This window comes from Sitophilus oryzae, unplaced genomic scaffold (genome assembly GCF_002938485.1).
Source record: "Sitophilus oryzae breed Bouriz unplaced genomic scaffold, Soryzae_2.0 scaffold_489_pilon_pilon, whole genome shotgun sequence".
Classification (NCBI taxonomy): Eukaryota; Metazoa; Arthropoda; class Insecta; order Coleoptera; family Curculionidae; genus Sitophilus; species Sitophilus oryzae.
This window is the reverse complement of record NW_022147072.1, coordinates 221,192-242,909: the sequence shown is the minus strand read 5'-3', so window position 1 is coordinate 242,909 and position 21,718 is coordinate 221,192. Positions and strand designations below refer to the sequence as shown.

Below are 21,718 nucleotides of genomic sequence, written 5' to 3'. Positions count from 1 at the left end.
AATATGATTATTTCACGTCTTCCATATGTTACCGTTCATGTTGATCGCATTGAAATAATATTGAAATTGTGGATATGCCATAATATTTAAGTATTTTGGTTTTTAAACTATAAAATTCTCGGGTACTATGTTTGTGTTATGTATTAAAGGTGTTATGTGTTATGTATAAACCAATGACTAAAGGATATAGTACAAGGACATGTAATACGGGCTGCAGCGGAATTTTTGATGTTAGACGCCATTTTGTTGGTGGCAACGAATGAGTTGAGTCAATTTTAGCGATTTTTAATAGTTTGTGTGTAGTGAACTTTGTATAAATGTTATTACAATGGTGATTAGTTGTTCAGCTTTCAAGTGTAAAAGCCGCAGCGATAAAAAAGAGTCAGGCGTTACGTTTCATAGGTAAATAAACAGTCCACTCCACCTTTTTAGCGTTTTCTTAGTTTTCTTATTGAATTCGATATTTATTTTTTGATATTATATGTAGTTAATGTGTACTATTTGACGATATTAGTTTTGTACCTTTTTTAACATTTTAATACGTTTTTTTCGTAATTAATTAGTATAATACCACTGTATACACCATAGGCGTAGTCAAAACATTTATCAAAAAATATAAATATCTCTTCAAACAGCTAGTTAAGAAAAATATGCGCCACGGCACTGTTTGGTGGCATGGTAACAATTTGCTCTCTGGTGATATTTGTCTTTGTATTCTTTAGTCATTGGTATGCACTATTTGATTAAAAACGTTTTTTCACATACGCAGATTGACCATGTGAAAGTACCCCGTTGGACTATAAAAATAAACAGGATCTGCGCTGACGGTTTGGACGGACTATCCGTTAATGTGAAACGGCACTTAGAATGAATATTGTTTATCTATCATGAATTAAAGTATAGGGTGTCCCATTTTCAGGACTTTTATAGGATACATCGTTATGAATAGAGATACAAAGATGTGGTTTTCAAATCACTGTACTACTTTTTTTTATCAAACAAAAGATGCTACACACAGATTTGTTCCACAGTAGACTCCTTGGTTTCTGAAATACGATAATTATAATTATTATTAATACGAATTTGAAAATGTTGCATTTTTCGACCACCTTCGTATCTCGGTCATCTTATCGAAAAGGTGAAAATTGATTCCCATAGCGTTTATAACGTAGAACTCAGTGGCGTAACTAGATTTTCGCTGGGTGCTGTCATTCTGAAATATGACCCAAACTTTTTTTTTAAAACGGAATACCTTATATATTATTTTTTATTTTATTTATTTTGTTATGATAAGAAAAGATAAAAAGCAAACTTACCCGGTTAAATTAAAAAAATAATAATAATAGGTACTCTTAAACTAGGTTGATGTTAAAAAGTTAATTAATGCATTTTTTTACTCTATTTATGAAAATAAGTATAGGGTATAGAATATTTTTAGAGTAATAATACAAATAAAAAAAGTAATGTACATGGTTAGGTTAGATAACATATTTTCTCTCTACCGTTTTTCAAATGACTACAAAACAACCGAGTTATTTTACTTCCAAAAAAGGAAAATTTTCAAAAAAAATGTTTTTTTGCTTAAATTTTGAGGACCATTGATTATTTTCTGGGTTTTATTTCTTGTAAATTTAATCTACTACCTATGTTGCTATATTATCTAAAACTAAAAACTAAAAAAAATTCCAAAATTTTCTAAAAAAAAAATGTTCGCGAAAAAAACCTCATCATCGTGTTTCTTGGGTCAAAATATACTACCTCTAAAAATATTTGCACTTATTTAAGACTCACCCTGTAGAACTCAGTTTTTACCTCTTCGGTAAATTTGGTGCATTAAAATGCAAAATTTTCAAATTCGCAGAACCAAGAAGACAAATCTGTGTGTAACATCTTTGGTTTCATAAAAAAGTAGCATAGTGAAAGCCGCATCCTTACTCATAAACGAGAAACATCATAAAATACACTACGAAAATGACATCTTGTATTTTAACGACACTTTTTTGATCATTAAACTTTTTGATCACGTAAGTATATCTATACAGTTAATATATTTATTATTTTCAATAAGATAGTCTTGTTGATTAAACTAATTAAAGCTAATAATTGGTTTCGAATTAAGGCAACGATTGACGCCATTGTTAATAATAATTGTTGGATGGATATTATTGAAAATTTGACTGAAGCTTATTGAAGAGTGCCATTGACGCAGACAATGATTATACCGTATGATCACAAAAAAAAACAGCGTCCATTTGGCTTGTGAACGACGCGCGATCGAATACATTCCCCATTTAATTTTACATAAAAAATGAGAGTGATGTTCATTTCCAAGCTATCTCTGATGCTGTCTTGTTTTTCGATTATATGGCATAATGCAACGATAATAGAGATGTCATTTGTAACCGTTGAATATCTGTCGTGTTACGCCTACGCGTGCCTAGAGAGTCTGTTATCATTCAAGAGAATCAAGTGAATCCCCCGACATCGTTATGTAGCCCGAAAGTCGAATGAAAGCAATTGATCTCGAATATATTGAAGTACCTTAAAATTCTCCAGCCCCTTATCTTATGCCATCAACATATTACATAGTGGTATGTGGTATTCATTTCTACAATCATGACTTGAGCACAAAAACGAATCTTTCAGTGCACAGAGTAATAATAATGCCTACCATGTTATATGGAAGCGAAACCTGGGTGCCGTACCGCCGACATATGAACGCATTAAACAATTTGCAACAGATACACCTTAGACAACTGTTAAGAATCAAATAGTACCACAATGTCTCAAACGTATCGGTCCTTGAAAAGGCTAGCTGCGAGAATGCCGAAGTTACGATTACTAAATCCCGCTTAAGATGGCCTGGTATGCAGGATGCCACGTATGCAGGATGCAAGAAAACCGCCTACCGAAATCTCTTCTTTACGGTGAGCTTGTAGACGGTAAAAGAAAACCGGGTGGACAACTCAAAAGATACAATGATGTGATGATGATACAATGGATGTATTCCACGTAAACTTAAAGGGGATAAGCATACAGGATCAGTGGGAGGAAGCAGCGTACAATAGAACGCAGTGGAGAGGTGTTGTGTACTCAGTTAACGACAATCAAAAAGTAAAGATGCAACAAAGCAATGAGATTTTTGAATATCCGGAGTGCGGAAGAGAGATAACATCACGTATCCGGCTTTTCTTGAGCAATAAGAAGGATTTAACTGCTGGGCAAGCGTTTAGCTCTTCCAATCCTTCTTATTGCTCAATACTACATTGACATGTTTGTCAAAGAACGTACAACTTTGACAAACATGTCAATGTAGTATTGAGCAATAAGAAGGATTGGAAGAGCGAAACGCTTGCCCAACAGTTAAAAGACCATACCATAACTTGGTATACTGATGCTTCCAAAACCAATACGGGAACAGGGATCGGAGTGTTTGGGCCGAGAGCTAATTACTCCGAACCAATGGGCACTTACCCTAGTATCCTACAGGCAGAAATCTACGCTATCGAGAGATGCGTACAACTTATCTTAGATAGGAACTATCGGAAACAAGAAATAGCCATCTTATCTGATAGTCAAGCAGCGTTAAAGGCGATCAACTCAGTGTCAATCAATTCGAGATTGGTCAAGGAATGCATAGAGAAGCTGAATAAATTAGGCAAAGAAAACAAAGTCCTCCTACACTGGGTGCCTGCTCACCAAGGGATAGAAGGCAATGAAAAAGCAAATAATCTAGCTTAGGAAAGGAGCGAACACTCCACTATTAACTGGACCAGAACCGTTCTGCTTTCCAAGTGGGAACCAACTCAAGGCGGAACTCAAGAACTTGGAAGATTCCATCCGCAACCTGGAATGGAAATCTTGTAATGGTCTAAGACACTCGAAGAAGTTTCTGAGGGCTTATGATCAAGAAAAATCACAGATCTTCCTGGGTCTGAGTAAGCACAATCTTCGGATTGTCACGGGGTTTTTAACAGGACACTGTCTCCTCAATGGACACCTCAGTAGATTGAAACTAAGAAGAAACGGCGAATGCAGATTCTGTGGGGAAGATGGGGAAACACCAGTATACCTCATCACTGAGTGCGCCTAGACGACAACCATTCGTGCCATGAATTTTGGTACGACTGATATTGGAGATGGAGAACTACCCTCTATAAAACTGTCCCAGATACTGGCTTTTGTCAAAGCCCTGGGACTGTATGATGAGTTATGATTCAAGAAAGGGGGACACAATGGATCTGTAAGAGCGAAGTGATTAACCCCCCTCCCACTCATTCTAAATTTTAAATTCTAAAATCCGGCTTTTCAGTCACAAAAAAGCTCATGAAAGAAAACGCCTTGCGTAATCATCTTCTAATGCGTGTCAAATACTCGTCAGCGAGTAATGGCAATGATTATGATGATGACATAGTGGTCAAAACATATCATAACTTTTTAATGGACATCTGTTCGATGACATCTAATCTGTAATGGATTCATAATATAAAGTGCTACAAAATCGGTTAAATTTTATAAAAAAAACATATATTTGTGTTTGTAGTTATTCTGAAAATCATCCCTTTTATTTTATGTCGTTTTAGTCTCATTTGTACCTGCAACAACTGAATTATATAGGTACTAACAAAATCGGCAATGGGTAATACAAGAAAATTTATATCAATATTAAAAAATTGGTACCTACTCAAATTGAATTTTGGCTGTCTTGATTTGACGAAAAATATTTTGATTTAAGTCATTTTGATTTAAGTCATGATACAAGACTTGTCATGTCAAAGGCTTAAGATTTAAATCATTTAAATTTTATGTTGAAATTGACATTTAAATCATTTTGATTTTAGAAATTACTTTTAAGACTAAGATTTAAGTATTTTTGAAACTGACTTGTTGCAGCTTTGCGGACTGTTTATGGAAACTACTTTATTATCCTGTGCGTACATTGGTTAACCTGAACCAAAGCAAATTCTTTTTCATACCGTTCGTGATTTTTTTTAATCAACTGCCCTGTAGCCTCGTTAGATATCTCCATAATTTTTTTCCGAATAATATTTTTAGTACTTATCGACTTTAAGCTTTTAAAAATAAGTAAATTTATTTAATTGCACTGTGGGAAATGAAATTAAAACAGTTGCGTCGTGCGTCGGGTTGATATTCCAAAGCATTCTGCAACAAATGCAAATTTTACTATGAAATTTAGAACTTAAGTTTTTTCTTAGACAATGTCAGAATAATATAAAAGAATTATTTTTAAATTGATTTTAACTATTCACAAGATTTCAAATAAAAAACAATATGTTCGAAAAAAGAAACGATCGATCGTCATTTCCAAGCAATCTGGACACCGTTTTTATTCATTCATACGGTATACCTGGTGCGTCTCAAAAGTGGCTCACCCCTATAACTTTTTTATTTTTTTCAGATAAAAAAAAACGAGATTTGGTATGTTAGTAGGCCTATATGACATAAATTACGATTGATTGGCCTATTCAATTCTTTTCGGCCACTTCCTGTTACAGCGGAAATGATTACAACTTTTGATTTTTAAAATGGCAACGGTATTTTTTTACTTTATTAGATAGAAATGACACTCTGAATAGAATGACATATCATATGAACAACTTTTGACATTTTCTATTAAAACAAAATTGTATTTTAAATTTCAATCTAGAGTGCCATGGTTGTGTTAAAAACACTAAATTTAAATAAAGGAGCCTTGAAAAAATAGATTTGATCGTTTAATGTATTTAGTGTCTTCTCCTGGCCAGTTAAAAGATTCTCAAATCGTATTTTTATTCATATCTCAATTTTTTCAAATGAAACGAGGGTGGCTCGTTATTCGGAAAAAGCATTTTTTTACGAATAATTTGGTACCACATACTTGGTATTTCGAGTCAAATTGTCGTTATGAATCGCATGTTGCAATTTCAAATAAACAATATCTGAAAACGTTAAAAGTTGACATATGATATGTCATTCTATTCAGAATGTCATTTTCTATCGAAAAAAGTAGAATGTAGAATGTAGAATGTTTAGGAGGGGAGTTAGTCACCGCGACCTTAAAGATCTATTGTGTGTTCCCCTTTCTTGAGCTATAACCAGTTATAACTCATCATACAGTCTCAAGGCTTTAACAAAAGCCAGTATCTGAGACGGCTCCATAGAGGCCAGCTCTCCATCCTTGACATCAGCCGTACCAAAGTTCATGGCACGAATGGTCGTCGTCTCGGCGCACTCAGTGATGAGGTGTTCTGGTGTTTCCCCATATTCCCCACAGAATCTGCATTCGCCGTTGTTTCTCAGCTTCAGCCTACTGAGGTGTTCGTTGAGGAGACAGTGTCCTGTTAGGAACCCCGTGACAATCCGAAGATTGTTTTTACTTAAATCAAGGAAAACCTTTGATTTTTCTCGGTCGTAGGTTCTGAGGAACTTTTTCGAGTGTCTTAGACCGTTGGAGGACACCGATTCCAAGTTGCGGTTGGAGTCTTCCAGATTCTTCAGTTCCGCTTTCAGCTGGTTTCCGCTTGGAAAACAGAACGGTTCTGGTCGAGTTAGTGGAGTGTTCGCTCCTTTCCTAGCTAGATCATTTGCTTTTTTATCGAAAAAAGTAAAAAAATACCGAAGGTGCCATTTAAAAATTGTACTCATTTCCGGTGAAACAGGAAGTGACCAGAAAGAATTGAATACGCCAATCAATCCTATTTTATGTCATATGCTAACATACCAAAATTTCGTTTTTTATGCGAAAAAATAAAAAAGTTATAGAGGGGAGCCACTTTTAAGACGCACCCGGTATAATATCAGTTTATAATCATCTGCTGATGATGCTAACATGGTTAGCGAAACGCGCGTCCAGTGTAAAAGTAAAAGTGTTTTGGTGTATTGTGGTGATTTAGTGTGTTTATTTTGCTGTTTAACACCAAAGGTTCCAACCCTCAACTGTAATAATATCTATTATTGACAGCGCGTCATTGAGCGCATTATACATTGCGTTTTTATTTGGATCCAAGTCTTGAATACATAAATTAAAAATATAGACAAAAAATATAGTATGAAAATATATCCCTAATATTATTTTTTATTGATTCTTGATTAAAAGTTAGTGGTTTTATCACAGCCATGGGCATTTTAGATTGAAATTTAAAGTACAATTTAGCGAAACTATCAAAACTTGACATATGATAAGTCGTTCTATTCAGAGCGTCATTTTCTACCAAATAAAGTAAAACATATACCAGGGTTACCATTTAAACATAGAAATTTGTAGTCATTTCCGGTGAAACAGGAAGTTAACGAAACTAACTGAATACGTCAGTCAATCCTGATTTATGTCATATAGATAAATACTAAATTATGTTTTTTTTATCTGAAAAACTTCCTGTAATGACAAGTGAAATTACGTAGCAGTACCGAATACAAAATAGTCGAGGTTTGAACCGTTTAATTAATATTTGATGCAAATGACGCAGGAACTAAACTAGTCGCGAACTGACGATCAATTTATTGTTGTTCGCAGGAACCGCAGCAGGAATTCCGACGCAAAGCGGCAGCGTCGCGCCGGCAGGCTGTGTTCGTAAAACACCGTGTAGACGAAGTCCAATATTGATCTTTTAGGTTATATCCCAGTGGACGAACATTACAGCGATTTCGGATTCTAGTGGGGATCAGAACTTCGCGTTTTGTACGCAGCGACAGTACGGCGATCCTCGCTATTTTCTCGTAAGGTTTTCATTGAGGAAAAACCGATTTTCGTGCTAATTCCTGATAGAATTCGGGCAAACGTTGAATGGATATTAGTGGCGTATATCGGGTGGCATAGTTTGAGCCAGTGCGCGCTTTAAAAATCCTGCTGGCCGCCGATTGTCGGCAGCGAAAAATTTAAAGTCCCGCGACCCAGTGCTCTCTGTTACCGTATCATGGCAGTTCCGATGGCTTGTACGCGGTTCAGCGACAATTACGACCTTAAAGAGGAGCTGGGCAAGTAAGTAGGATTTTGTTGTGAAATTATTCGGGCTAAAATTAAGGCAGGCAACGGTAGGTACTGGTGGGACGGCTAGAGAGGAAGCGTCGCCGTCGTGGCGTCCGCCGTCGCGGCGCAACAAAAAATCATCGTCGGCGATGGGAAAATTGAAATAATACGAAAATAAACCGGTCGGTGGAATGTCTCTTGATGGGGAAAATGTCGGAAAATGTAGCGGTTTTCGCCGCCGCCGCCGCTCGACATATCTGCATTGCTCGGAAAATCAATATCGTTCGGCAGTGGCAGCAAAGGCAGGTTCCAGCCCTGCCGTACGATGGATGACAGGTGGTTGTCTTCGAAAAAAAAGTATATTCGATTATTCCTACTTTCTGGTTTACTGTTATATTTTCTATAAACCTAATTTTCATAATAAAGTATACCTAACAGAGAAAGCGCGCCATTGAGCGCATTAGACAGTGCGTCTCTATTTTGACACAAGGTCTTGATTACATAAATCAGAAATGTAGACTAAAAATATATAGTCCAAACATAATGCGCTCTTAATAATTAGATATTATTGATGTAACTAATTATTTTACGCAATTTACACAAATATACTCTATTTAATTAAATCTTGATAATGTTATACAATATCTTAGTTTATAAGGTAGATATATTTATTTTTCTCATTTTTTTGTTTATTTTTATATAAACTATATGGGACCACGATTGTGACGAATTTTTTTTAAATTTTTTATACAGGCATTTAAAATATATAATATTTTTGCCATCGCGTCACTTAGCGCATTATACAGGGTGTTTTATACTATATACTATATTTGTATTTTGAACGAGGCTCTGATTACATAAAGCAAACAGCATAATATTAAAATAAATAAACTTTTAGCACAGCTTATTCATTGGACAGCCAGTCGAGTTACCAACATCATGGAACTCTGGGTCTAATTTGCTTATCATAATTTATAACAAGCTATTTTCTCAGCTCCATTCAATCTCCTTGGCCAATGGCCGCAATTGCAGGTTCTAGCCCTGCTGTACAATGGATGACAGGTGGTTGTCTTCGGAAAAAATATATTCCATTATTCCTAATTTCTGGTTTATTGTTATATTTTCTATAAACGTGAATTTCAAAATAAAATATATCTATTATTGAAAGCGCCACATTGAGCGCATTAGACAGTGCGTCTGTATTTTGATACAAGGTCATGATTTCATATCAATTAAACTTTTAGTTACCTAATTGATGGCGCGATTTTTAAGTTCATTGTTGCCAACGCAATATATTCGGCGCCGTGCTGACTAACTAAAATTTAAATTTCGCGCTGGGGATTCAGGTGGTAGCTGTGCTGTAAAAAATGTCAAGTGGCCATTGTCAAGTTTGCATTTATTTATTTATTTCTTAACATTGTTATTCGTTTTGACACTTTAATTTTGTATTACGAGTTTTTGGTTTAAATAAATAGTGTTGTGATAGTTTAAGCTGAAAATGTTTACTAGCAGACCTTGCAGTCGAACATTGTTCTCTTTTAGAACCTCTTTTAGTGCTAAGTGTACAAGATAGCTTAATAGCCATAAAAAAGTCATCGCAACTTTATTAAAATATTTTGAATGGGAAAGCGGTAGTAATGGTTCTTTATGTCTTTTAAGTGCTGTTAAGAAGGTGAATTTTGTTGATGTAAATAATAACTGTTTATATATTTATAAGTGGTCGGCCGTAGCGCAAGCAGTTAGTGTGTCGATCTGTGGTGCTAGATATGGGATGGTACTGGGTTCGATCCTCAGCCAGTACGGTCGCTTTATTTATTTAAATAAAAATATTGATTTATCTAAATAGAGCGACCAGCGAGCCGCCAGCCACCCCAAGAAAGGCAATGGCAAATCACCTTGAGTATATTTGCCTTGTACAGCCTCTCAAATAGTGCCCTTCGGATTCGGCGATAAACTATAGGTCCCGTGTACTTGTGAAACACTGATGACACGCATCACAAGTACATGTGAGATGTAGCCGACGCTCTGTATAGAGTATGGCACTATAAGAAGAAGATATATTTACATAATTAATTTATTTTTGTTATCTAAAATATTTTGATTAAAAGAAAATATATAAAAGTAGGCAACGCTGGTGGCGGTCAAGCTTAATCACGTGACAAAAAGTTTATTTGGTATGAACTGTATCTAGATATTCGGTTATCTTATACGTTATGTAATATTTTTTTTATATTCTCAGCTTCATTGAAGCTTCGTTTATAAAAATTATTGAGATGTGCTGCGACTGCCTGAATATGTACGAGAACAGACGCGGCAGGTGAAGCGCGGATGCTCAAAGACTAGCGAAGTCGACTGGCTGTCGCATGAATAGGCTGTAAATAGGCATAAAAACTAATGAGAATGCATATAAATTTTATCATTTTAGATATACATATAGTTATTTTAGAGGAAGTTTTTCGATAACCCCTATTGAGAATTAATTCTATAATTTCTTTCAAGCTGCACATAAATCGTATTAACGTTTGGTATACCGGGTGCGTCTCAAAAGTGGCTCATTCTTATAACTTTTTTATTTTTTCAGATAAAACAACGATATTTGGTATATTACTATATGAAAATGACACTCTGAATAGAATGACATATCATATGTCAACTTTTGACATTTTCGCATATGCATGGTTTATTTGAAATTGTAACATGCAGTTCAATACGACAATTTGACTCGAAATACCAAGTGTGTGATCAAATTATTCGTAAAAAATGCTATTATTCGTAAAAAATATGCTAATGAGCCACCCTCGTTTCATTTGAAAAAATTGAGATATGATTAAAAATACGATTTAGGCATCTTTTAACCCGCCAGTACAAGACACTAAAAACATTAGACGACCAAATATATTTTTCCAAGGCTCCCAAAATTAGTGCTTTCTAAAATTAGTGTTTTTAACACAGCTATGGCATTCTAGATTAAAATTTATAATACAATTTGTTATTGAGCGACCGAAAACAATTGAATGCGTTAATCAGTCCTAATTTATGTCATATACTAACGTACCAAATCTCATTTTTTTATCTGAAAAAATAAAAAAGTTATAGGGGTGAGCCACTTTTGAGATGCACCCCGTATAAATTTTCAAATAAAATACAGTCTTCCCGTTTCCCGTCTCCAAGCTAGTCTATCAAAGACATCATCATCCTCTAATTGCCGAGCTTCCATGGATTGTCTTATTCCGTCGTTCCAGGATCGTCGTGGTCTTCCTCGTTTCCTTCGTTGCGGCGCAACCCATTGAAAGACTCGTTTTGGCCATCGATCATCTGGCATTCTCATGAGGTGCCCAAACCATTTCAGCGATCTTCTCTCTCTTCTTCTTATCACATCGTTGCGCACGCACTCCCTTCTAGATACTCGTGCGCTTCGCCTGAGGTAGTCCATTTCGGTGGCAAGAAGTCTTCTGCGCAAATCAGAGTTAACCGTCCATACCTCACATCCATAGCACAAGACGGATTCAACCAGGCTCTGTTAAAAATAAATTTCCAAATAAAACAGTATTTTTATGAATATTTTAATTATGGGCTTTAATTTTAATACTGGTCTTAAAAGGTATCCTTTATTTAACACAATATCACGCTAATTATTTTTATTAAGAATAAACATGCAAATGCACGATTAGCACATTGTTATAAGTTAACATAATTTTTTTTTGTTATTTGTTTAGTATATTGTGCTAAACAAAATTGTTATAATTATGGCTTATGTAGTTTTTCGTTAAATATACAATTATATTGATATGTTAATAAATACAATAAAGAAACTTTATTGCATCGCTTGCCTAATTTATTATTGAGAGTTTAATTATTGATTAAGAGTTGGTATCACTGTTGGAGTATAGTTAGAGATGCTTCAGAAACAGTTCACAAAAGGATTGCATAATGACACCGTATTTAGTGGCTAAAATCATCAGTTTATAAAGGCTATGGCTAGTGGAAGTTGGCATTCTTTTTTCGACTGATAGTTTGTCTTAGCGTATGTATCTGATCAATCGTGCTGAAGCCGCTTCTAAAGCCTGCTTGTTCTCGTGGTTATGCAGCGTCTAGCGTGTTTTGTATTCTGTTGTTTATTATTTTTGTGAATATTTTGTATGTTACTGGTCGTAGGCTTATTGGTCTATAGTTTCTGATGTCTTCTTTGCTGCCTTTCTTATGAATTATAATTATGTTGGAGCTATTCCAGTCTTGTGATATATGTTTTCTCCTTAGACAGCCGGGATAGGATCGTTTTTTCATATTTGCTTTGACATATTTGCTAGGATTTTCCAAGTTCTTCTGCCAGCGTACTTAAGTATTTCAGCTGTTATTCCATCGTTCTATGCTGCTTTTCCATTTTTCATATCTTGAATCGCCTTTTCTACTTCTCAGACGAGAACTTCTGGGGCGTCGCGTTGTCTTGTGATAGTAGCAGTCTTCCTTTTTCATGTATGTTTTCTGGAGCTTTATATAGGTCGCTGTAGAATTAGTCGCTTAGTCGCTTACCAGGTATATTATTTCGTTTTGTCTGTTATTCTGATGTTGTTGCGTGTTAATACGATTAGCTGCTTCTTTCCGATCATGAGGGATTTCTTTGCGTACTTAGAGCTTTTTCTGTTTTCGATTGCAGTTTGTATAAGTTTTTCATTGTAGTTTTTGATGTTTTCTACAATAATCTTTGTTATTGTCTTATATAATTCTGTGTATTCTATTTTATGTATGTTGCTCACGGTTTTCATTTATCTTCTTTTATTGAAAAGTGCTTTCATCTCATCAGTCAGTTTATGATCTCTGTTACGCCGCTGTGGGCCCCCGATTTATTTTGCACAGTTTAGTACAGTGTCCAGTGTCCATGAGCTGTTGCGTGTTTATTACTTTTTCAGACAGTCTGCTGTCCAACAGCTGTTCACTGGATCTTTCTTTTAGTGTGTTGGGGTTTACTCTAGTTGTTATTTGTTTCCTGCTCAATGTTAGCTTTTCTAGTTGAATATTAAGGGCTATTCTGGTTCTGACGAGTCTGTGGTTACTGCTTGTTCGAAACTTGTTAAAAACGCTCACATCATGACTAAAACTATAAAAGTATTCTTTTTTGTTATTTTATCAAAAATAAAATGTAATAAACTTGTTCTTGAAAACTACAACTAAGTTCTTAATTGCATTCTAATTTTCGTATTCAGCACCCCAAAATTAGCTAAGAAATGTACTTTTTATACAAGATAACCACCAATAAACTAAGAGTTGTAATTCCGTGCAATTTAATAATCAATTAATTGCTTTGATGGGAATTGTTTAGCGTTTTTAGTTTAGTATAATTCCTGTATCCAATTATATGTTTTACTGAATTAAGCAAAGAAAAAAATGTAAAACAAACGTTTTAGATTTTTTTTCTTGAGTAATACTGCTGGACATTTATGGTACACTATTCTAATCGAATTCCTGTGATAAAATGTCAACTGACTAATAGATAATATCAATTAACATTTTTAAGTGTTTCAAACCACAATTATTGCCCAATATAACGCACATAGTTTGGTTTAGTTAAATTAAGATTGATTCTATTCAGCGTAACTAATATTGTTTAAACAAAAACATTTATTAATTGACATGATCCAAGCGATGTCTCATTTAATTATTTATAGTCACGCTACTAGATTTTTAACAAACATGTTAACCTGGCCAAAAATCCATTCCCTTTCTCTCTCTAACACATTATTTCATGGAAAATTGTATTACTACATTTTTTTCTACTGCTACAACTACATTATTTTTTGATCGATTTGGGCATAATAATATAAAAAAAAATTATTAAAGATTTAGACATCAATATGGGAGTAGGTGGCTTTGGTCATTATTGCCGTAAGGTAATATTGCTTATTACATTTTGTATAGGTACCTGATTTTTTGCCTGAAAAGGTACCTGATGAGGTCTACGATTGAATATGGTTCTTAGTGTCGAGGAATGTGCAAGGATGTGCAGCGTGCTCTTGTTGAAGATGTGTAAAATTATGAATATGTGGCTAGAGTACTACATACTCTACGATGGAAAGGGTCGTTGAATGATTTATACGTTTTTAACGTGATAGTTATAGTATCTAGATAAGTATTAGGTTAGTTTTTTCAAGTTTTTTTTCGGAGTATAGGCTTGGTGCATTTCAGCTGATTTCAACAAATTCCGACCGCAGCGCACTCTACGGCAGAAATCAGAAATTATCCATATATAGTACACGTCGCCGCGCCGTCATGTCGATCGCATTAGAATAATATTGAAATCGAGGTTTTGTCATAATATTTAAGTATTTTAGTTTTTTGCTAGTGCAGTTATTGAGATTATATAACACTCAGGTACGAGGTTTGTGTGATGTAACCCTAGATCATATATACTTACGTGGATAAGTAAATCACTATGGAAACTGTCCCAAACATATTAACGACTTCCATTTATCTTCTTTTTTTGTCGCACACGCGGTGCTTCTACTCTATCTATCCTTGTCGAGGACCTATCGCCCACACGCCAAATTTGAACATTAATTTTAAAAATTTAATTTGTAAAATGCATATATTTGAACAATAATTGAATGGGTAAACCATTGAATGTTACTGTCACAAAAATTAAATTATATAAAAAATAAATTAGCCACTCCGTACGAATATCAACATTCTTAGGAAATCTAACCAGAAAGTATGCATGTTGCATGTGGTTTAATATACATAAAAGAACAACTGAATACTTTACTTGCCTGTGAAAAGATAATTTGGGGACATTTATATTATAATTTCCACACACCAAACACTTTCTTGCCATTTTTACGAATATTTACCCAAAAATTAAAACCCAACGAAATAGAAATATAATTGCACAAACTTAAAATTAACTTCTCACTGAACACACTTGCATCAGTGGCTATATAAAAGCGGTCGATAAAAGAGTAATTAATTAAATACAATGTTTAAAATAAAAAACGCAAAAAACAAGCGACGTTACACAATGAAAATAACATTATGACATATGATTATGACAAGATTATGACAATATGATGATAATGAAAAGTTGGTTTCCATAACAATATATAATTTGCACTTTCTAAACCGGATAAAATTTTAATTATTTTGGAAATACGTGCCACTTTTAATGCGCATGCGTAAAATCAGGTCCTCGAGAAAGACAAACCTATTGAACGTTTTATAAGTGCAATAAAGAAGGTTTGAAAATGGCATGTCGTGATGTTGGAGACATATTTTTTAATGCTAAACTTATAGCGTTGATTTATCCATGTAAGTATATAATATGATCTAGGGATGTAACGCTGTTTCGGGTAGTAAAAAATAAGTGAAAAATAATTCGAATTAGGCGTCTTGTTGTGTTGTGACAATTTCAAATGTTAATAAAATTGCCCAAAAAATGTTAACGCGTAAAGGAGAGCGTAATTAGGGCGTTGTTGGGTGCAATAACATTCAATAACTCAACTTTCCCGGATTTTCAACTCTCCCGAAACAACATTTTATAGCTTCATAATTTAACATTTTTTAAAAATTTCAATATAGAGTTCTAATGTGACGCCAATATGACATTACAAAAATAGTCACCAAAGCCACCTCCTCATTTGAAAAATAACATCAAAATGTAATAATGACAATTGAAAAAATTGCAAATTGTTGATAGCAAATTCATTTCGCTCTTAAAAATCAACCAAGTTTAAAAAAGTTAATTAAACTCTGTTTATCCAAAATTGTTCAAATTTGGCTTGTGTATTCAGGCACACCTTTAAAAATCTATTTACTACTTCCCTGTAAAAATTTCTTATGATTTTGCAGGATTTTGTGTTTCCAACGACGATGCACCACCCGGTATAAAAACGTACATAGTTTATTAAAATACTAAACAACTACGAAGTAATTATATCATAAATAAAATCATTTTTGTTGTTTAGCCTCGGTGGTAGCATTCAAGTTCATTTAATATGTAATATAGATCTACACTTGACATTGAATTTGAATTGACTCATTTGGCGAACAAATGCTGCATTGGTTGCCAACATTCATGTATATCGAACAAGTAGATATTCTACGACCCTACATTTTCTTCGGCAAAAATAAAAATAAAAAAGGATCTTATAAAAAATATAGGGTTAAACTCTGGTTAAAGTAGATATATGTATTTATGGTATTTGAGTAAACCTATACCGCTCTTTTCTTGATTTTTTTTTATCTAAAATTAAAATATTACCTCATTTGTAAAAACTTTCAAGGTTCTGTGTGGCACTATTGGCGATTCAAGTTTAGTGCATTTTTTCATAATCGTTCTAATAATAGTGTTATTATAATATTTTAATTGCTGTTTAAATTACTTAATTGTAATAGTTCGTTACTGTATAGTTAGTTATACTGTTGTAGGTCACATTTTTTTAAGTATGACCTTTCAGTGTTACCTTATGACGTGTTGTTATCAGAAAAAAATCTTACATGATTGGTATTTGTAGATCATCAAAATAAGAAGATATTTAATAAAAAGTATTTTTGATAAAATATTTTTAACAGTTCGAATAGGGTTAGATTTTTTTTCAATAATCTTTGTTTCATAATTCTTATTTTTTTATCTATTTTTCCCTATTTCTATTTATAGGAAGAAAAAGTGTAATCTTATACAATAATAATACAGTATGTCCTCGGATCGTCTTTACAAGAGGACAGTGTTGCTAACTTCTGAAATAGAATTTTCCACGAAGACGGTCAAAATTTCCCGTTTTTTTTTCTAAAAATTCCCTTTAGTTCTCAAATCCAATATAGGGTCGTCAACACAATACAGATATTATGTTTTTAACTAAAAATTTCCAAACAAATTGGGAAATATACTTTTCGATTTTTCTTCGCGCAAACAAACTCATAGGCGTGTTCCTGGGATCGAAATATACCATTCTTCGAACTATTTGCCCTTATTTAAAATTCACCAGGTATTTTCACCTGAAAGGAGGGGGTACAAGAATAATGTCTGGTGCCAACCGAAAATGTTGTGTATTTAGTTGCGGTAATGCTAGTTTGAATTTACTCATTTTACTGAGAAATGCGTATACGATAACTATTTTTTACAAGTACCTAATACATGAATTTAGAAATTCCCGCGAATATTATGTTTTGGGTTTACCTTTTCTCTCTGGATTTCGAAATTTCCCACGAATAGGGAAATTTCTAAAGATTTTTAAACTCGAGAGATACAACGATCCATTCATAAAACGCTCTAAACCTTCATCACACATTGGTTTGCGAAAATCAACGAGTGCGAGAGGGAATGGACAAAGAAGGGAATAGGGTATCGGCGCAACGGTAACAATGTAGTTGTTTACAAAGAATAGATGGTTGAGGTCAATTTTCCAGTGGCGTGCCGATCGACCGACAGTATTTTAAGGAAATTAAAATAATTGTTTAATAAATTTAAAAAAATAATAATAACACTTACATATTTGTCGCATTGTAAAAAGTTGAGGGAGGATACTAATAGGAAAAAAATAAGTTGAGGGAGGATAGGGAAATAAATAAAAACCGGCATAATTTTTTATTATAAGATGGCTTTTCACATAAGAATAACGATTAAAAAAATCAATAAGTGTTTTTTACTTTATTTTATTAAATAAAATATCAAATTTTGGGTGTATTAGCAGTTTCAATATCTTGTTCCAAACCTTGTTCATCTCCGGTGAATGAGACTCCCTCTATTAGCAATAACAAAATAAAATAGTTATTTTAACCTAGTAACACAATATTTGACCAAAAACTAATATTTTGTAGACTTCACATATTTTTGATAAAAACTTTATTATTATATGTATATTTATTATATACCTATATGAATTTTACAACTACTAAATGTGTGTCTAAAGGGTTCGAACCGCGATTAAAAAACCGATACAATGATACAAAGTACCAAAGTGGTGCGACCCCAAAAACAAAATAGAAATAAATTAAATTATAAAAATAAACAGAATTAAAAAAATAAAATTAGATAAAAAAGGTGAAAATATAATTTTATCAGGGATGAGCGGAGATAAGCAGAGAGGCATAACGAAATAGTGTAACAGGAACAGCAACCAATGACGGGCATAACAGAAGAACAAGAACTTCACAAATCAGTCGAAGAAATTATAATTTTTTAAATGATTTATTGTTATGAATTTAGTAAATGATTTTTAATTTGTTTTTTTATAATCTGTAAAGGATTGAAATTTAAAGTTATTAGAAATATTATTCCACAAATGTGGCGTTATAAAACTGAAAGATTTTTGGAAGTTAGCTGTTCGGTTCATGGTCAACGTAGTGAAACAATGAGAACAAATAGGGTGTCTGCTCTGTAGTTAAGATTCGATAAATGAATGTCATTAAATGAAATTATTACAAATCTAAACAAAATTATTTGATATTATAATACAGTCATCAGAAAAGTCTAGCGATAATTTTAGAAAATCATAAATAAAATAAAATGGCGATTGTTTAGTAAACGGTTCTTCCCTTAGTCTTAAAAAATATTTAGTTTTTTTTCTCTGGTTTGAAAAGGAAAATTCATATTGTTTATAAATAATAAAAAGTGCATATGCAAAGAATTTCAATACAACAAAATGTAGTGGTCATAAAATTGATGTAATAAGTACATTAATTATATGTATGTCAAAAGATGTCCATTTACATTATAGCAACCAAAATGTAAAACAAAATCCGTATTAAATTGTAACGGCAACAAAAAAGTACGGCCGCAAAATTTCATTTTTGGTACACCCCAATAAAATTTTCACAAAAGGTAGGTAATGATTTGTCAAACCCAAATGGGTACCTAGATTATACTTATTCAATACCCTTTCTTAAAAGGGAAACAAATTGTTATTAAGTTATTAGTAATTAGTACGTACCACACATGTACCTTTTTTCTACAAATAATTTAATTAATAAATATATAATTTAAAAAACATAATAAATTAATAAATATACAATTTAAAAAATAAACCTAAAAATAAATATAATTTAGGAATCTGCTATTTTTTATGTCTAGGTCCGCCTCTGATCTACAGAGAAGAGGATATGATAATATACCTAACCCTACTTATTTTTATTTACCGGTGAAAACTTAAATTTGGATTTAAATGATACACTCTCTTGTACACAATACATGAATGCACCATATTTTCAAATTAATGTCCACAGAAGTCCACAAAATAACGCAAAAATACTATAATACTGCAAATAAAGAATACGGAGCTTGATCGGCGGTATAGTATCACACACATAGTAACATCGCAACACGAGAATCTAGGAATTTTTATTCATCCTCGAAATCCGTTGTACTACGCCAGCATATTTCTAAAACTGACGTTGCCAAACTGCTTTTTATTATTAAAAGAAACACGATCATGATATTTTTATTCCATTATAAAATTTAAAATAGTTAAGCAGTTAAGCATTAAATGAAAAAATTGACGTTAGCAAATTAATGTACTTGATATATTATAGAAATATAACGAAATTATTTATTACTTAATAATTGGTTTTGGTATTTAATCGAATACTAATACCAATATACAGGTAAATCTGGCAAATGTTTTCAGTGTAAGAGAGAGATGCGAAAATAAGGATAGAATAATGGCCGATGAAGGAAAAAGGTAAACAATTGTATCTCTTGAGTTTAAATATCTTTGGAAATTTCCCACGAGTTGGCATCACTGCAAGAGGAAAACTTTTTTTTATTTATTAACTTTTTGAAAAAATGCATTCTTTTTAAAAATTTTTGCTTGTTGAAAATGGTTAATCCCGTTTTTACTTTTCCAAATTACCAGATCGTTTTAGAGAAAAACAGAGAAATATGAAAATATAGTTGGCTTTTTTCAAGTCCCCATAAATCAAAATGCGTTTCTACAGTAATATAATTTCGTTTTCATTCTATAATACATGATTATTATTAATTTTGATAAATGTCATATTGTTTGTTGCTCTAAAATGTTAAAGAAGCACAAAATTTAAAGCATAAACGAAACTAACCATTATAAAACAAGCAAAAACGTTTAAGAAGAATGCATTTTTCTCAAAAAGTTAATAATAAAAAAAAATTTCTCTTGTAAAGACGATCAGAGGACAGATTGTAGATATTAATCTTCATTATAAATAGCCAGATCAAAATAAAAAAAAATCATTATAAAAGTTTTAGTAAAACTTTAATAATGATTTTTTTTAAATACTGATTTCTTTAGATATATAGATGTAATAAAACAACTTTATTCCGAAATAATTTTTTATATTGAATTGATTTGGATCTCATCCAACCATGAGCTTTCCAAGACTCAGCGATGAGATTAGATCAAGCTAAGTAGAACTACGAAATATATTTTGTATCGATTTTATTTTTTATGCTTTTTATCTATGCTTTAAAATAAATATTATAATTATTAATTACATTGTTTATACTTGAAAATATTTTCCTGAAATATGTTAAGTTTTTTTTCCTGAAATATGTCGTCGTCGTTTCCTGAAATATGTCGTATCACTCTTCAAAATAGTTACAACATGTAAGTGGTGTCCTCTAGAAGTAGTTGTCATACTAACATTGAAATCGAATTTCTTATGTCGAGAAACACGAAGATTTTCGCCCAAATATAGAGGTTCGTTCGGAAATTATTTGAAAAAAAAAATGAAACTTCCATACCCTGTAACTCCGAAACGAAGCATTTTAGGACATACATTTATACAAATTATTTTAAAATACTTATTTTTATATGCAGAATATATTGCTAAAGTTTTCTGATTACAATTTGGACCACCCTGTATATTGAAAAACAGAAACTTTTATCCGACAAATATTGTTTCTTTGTTCAAAAAGTTTAATTCGCCATTAAATTATTTAAAATACTACACTCACCGGGGCACGAAAAACGAGAACCTTAAAATTTTGATGTATTTTAAAGTTTAATATATTTTGTTCTAGCGGGCCGATTTTGATGATTTTTTAAGCAATTTGTATCTAAATTATTTGAATTTTTAGTATCTCTTTATAAATTAAAAATGAAAGTTTCCATCTGTCAATTATACGAGTGAAAACAAAATGTTGATATTTTGGTGAAAGTTTGAAACACCCTGTGGAATATGTTTACAAAGCAAGTCTTTTCTCGATAGTTTGTTTTTGATTCATCTCAGTTAGCTTTATTTTTATTGGAGATATTCGCTTTTTAATAAGACAGTAAAGATTTACAGCAATTTTAGCATTGGTTTTGGGTCCTCATCAACACACTTATAAAATAGTGTTTATTGTTTTTGTAATGTCACTGTCATTGAAAACTCACATTACTATTGTTCATTGATGTTTACTCTAGTCATACTCTAGTAGAGATGATTTTAAGTTCTGAAGTATCGGCTATTGCCGCTTTAATTGATCATTGTAGAGATCAGCTTTTGGACTTAAAACCATACCAGCTAGAGTCACTGCTCAACAGATAATAATAATATGATTTTTCAAAGACAGTAACATTACATAAATCATAAATACTATTTTATAGGTCTGTTGACTAGGACTAAAAGCAAAGGCATGGTTTTGATGTAAAAATACGAAAAAATGTTAGTGTCTTCTTCAAAAGCAAATATCTCCAAAAAAAAGTTATTGAGATGAATAAAAAAACAAACTATCGAGAAAAGGTTCATCTAGACGATAAAATTATTTTTAAATACCTTGCTTTGTTAACGTCATCAAAATACAAGGTGTTT

General features: G+C 32.7%; 1 protein-coding gene across 1 annotated transcript in view; it reads left to right on the top strand.

Moving 5' to 3' along the window:
* Positions 1–7,634: 7,634 nt before the first annotated feature.
* The window catches only part of LOC115886467 (calcium/calmodulin-dependent protein kinase type II alpha chain-like), a 219,572-nt gene continuing 205,488 nt past the window's right edge, over positions 7,635–21,718 (top strand). The window contains exon 1 of the mRNA XM_030905628.1: positions 7,635–7,978. Within this exon, the coding sequence (XP_030761488.1) occupies positions 7,914–7,978 (65 nt within the window). The 5' untranslated portion in view covers positions 7,635–7,913. The remainder of the gene's footprint in view (positions 7,979–21,718) is intronic.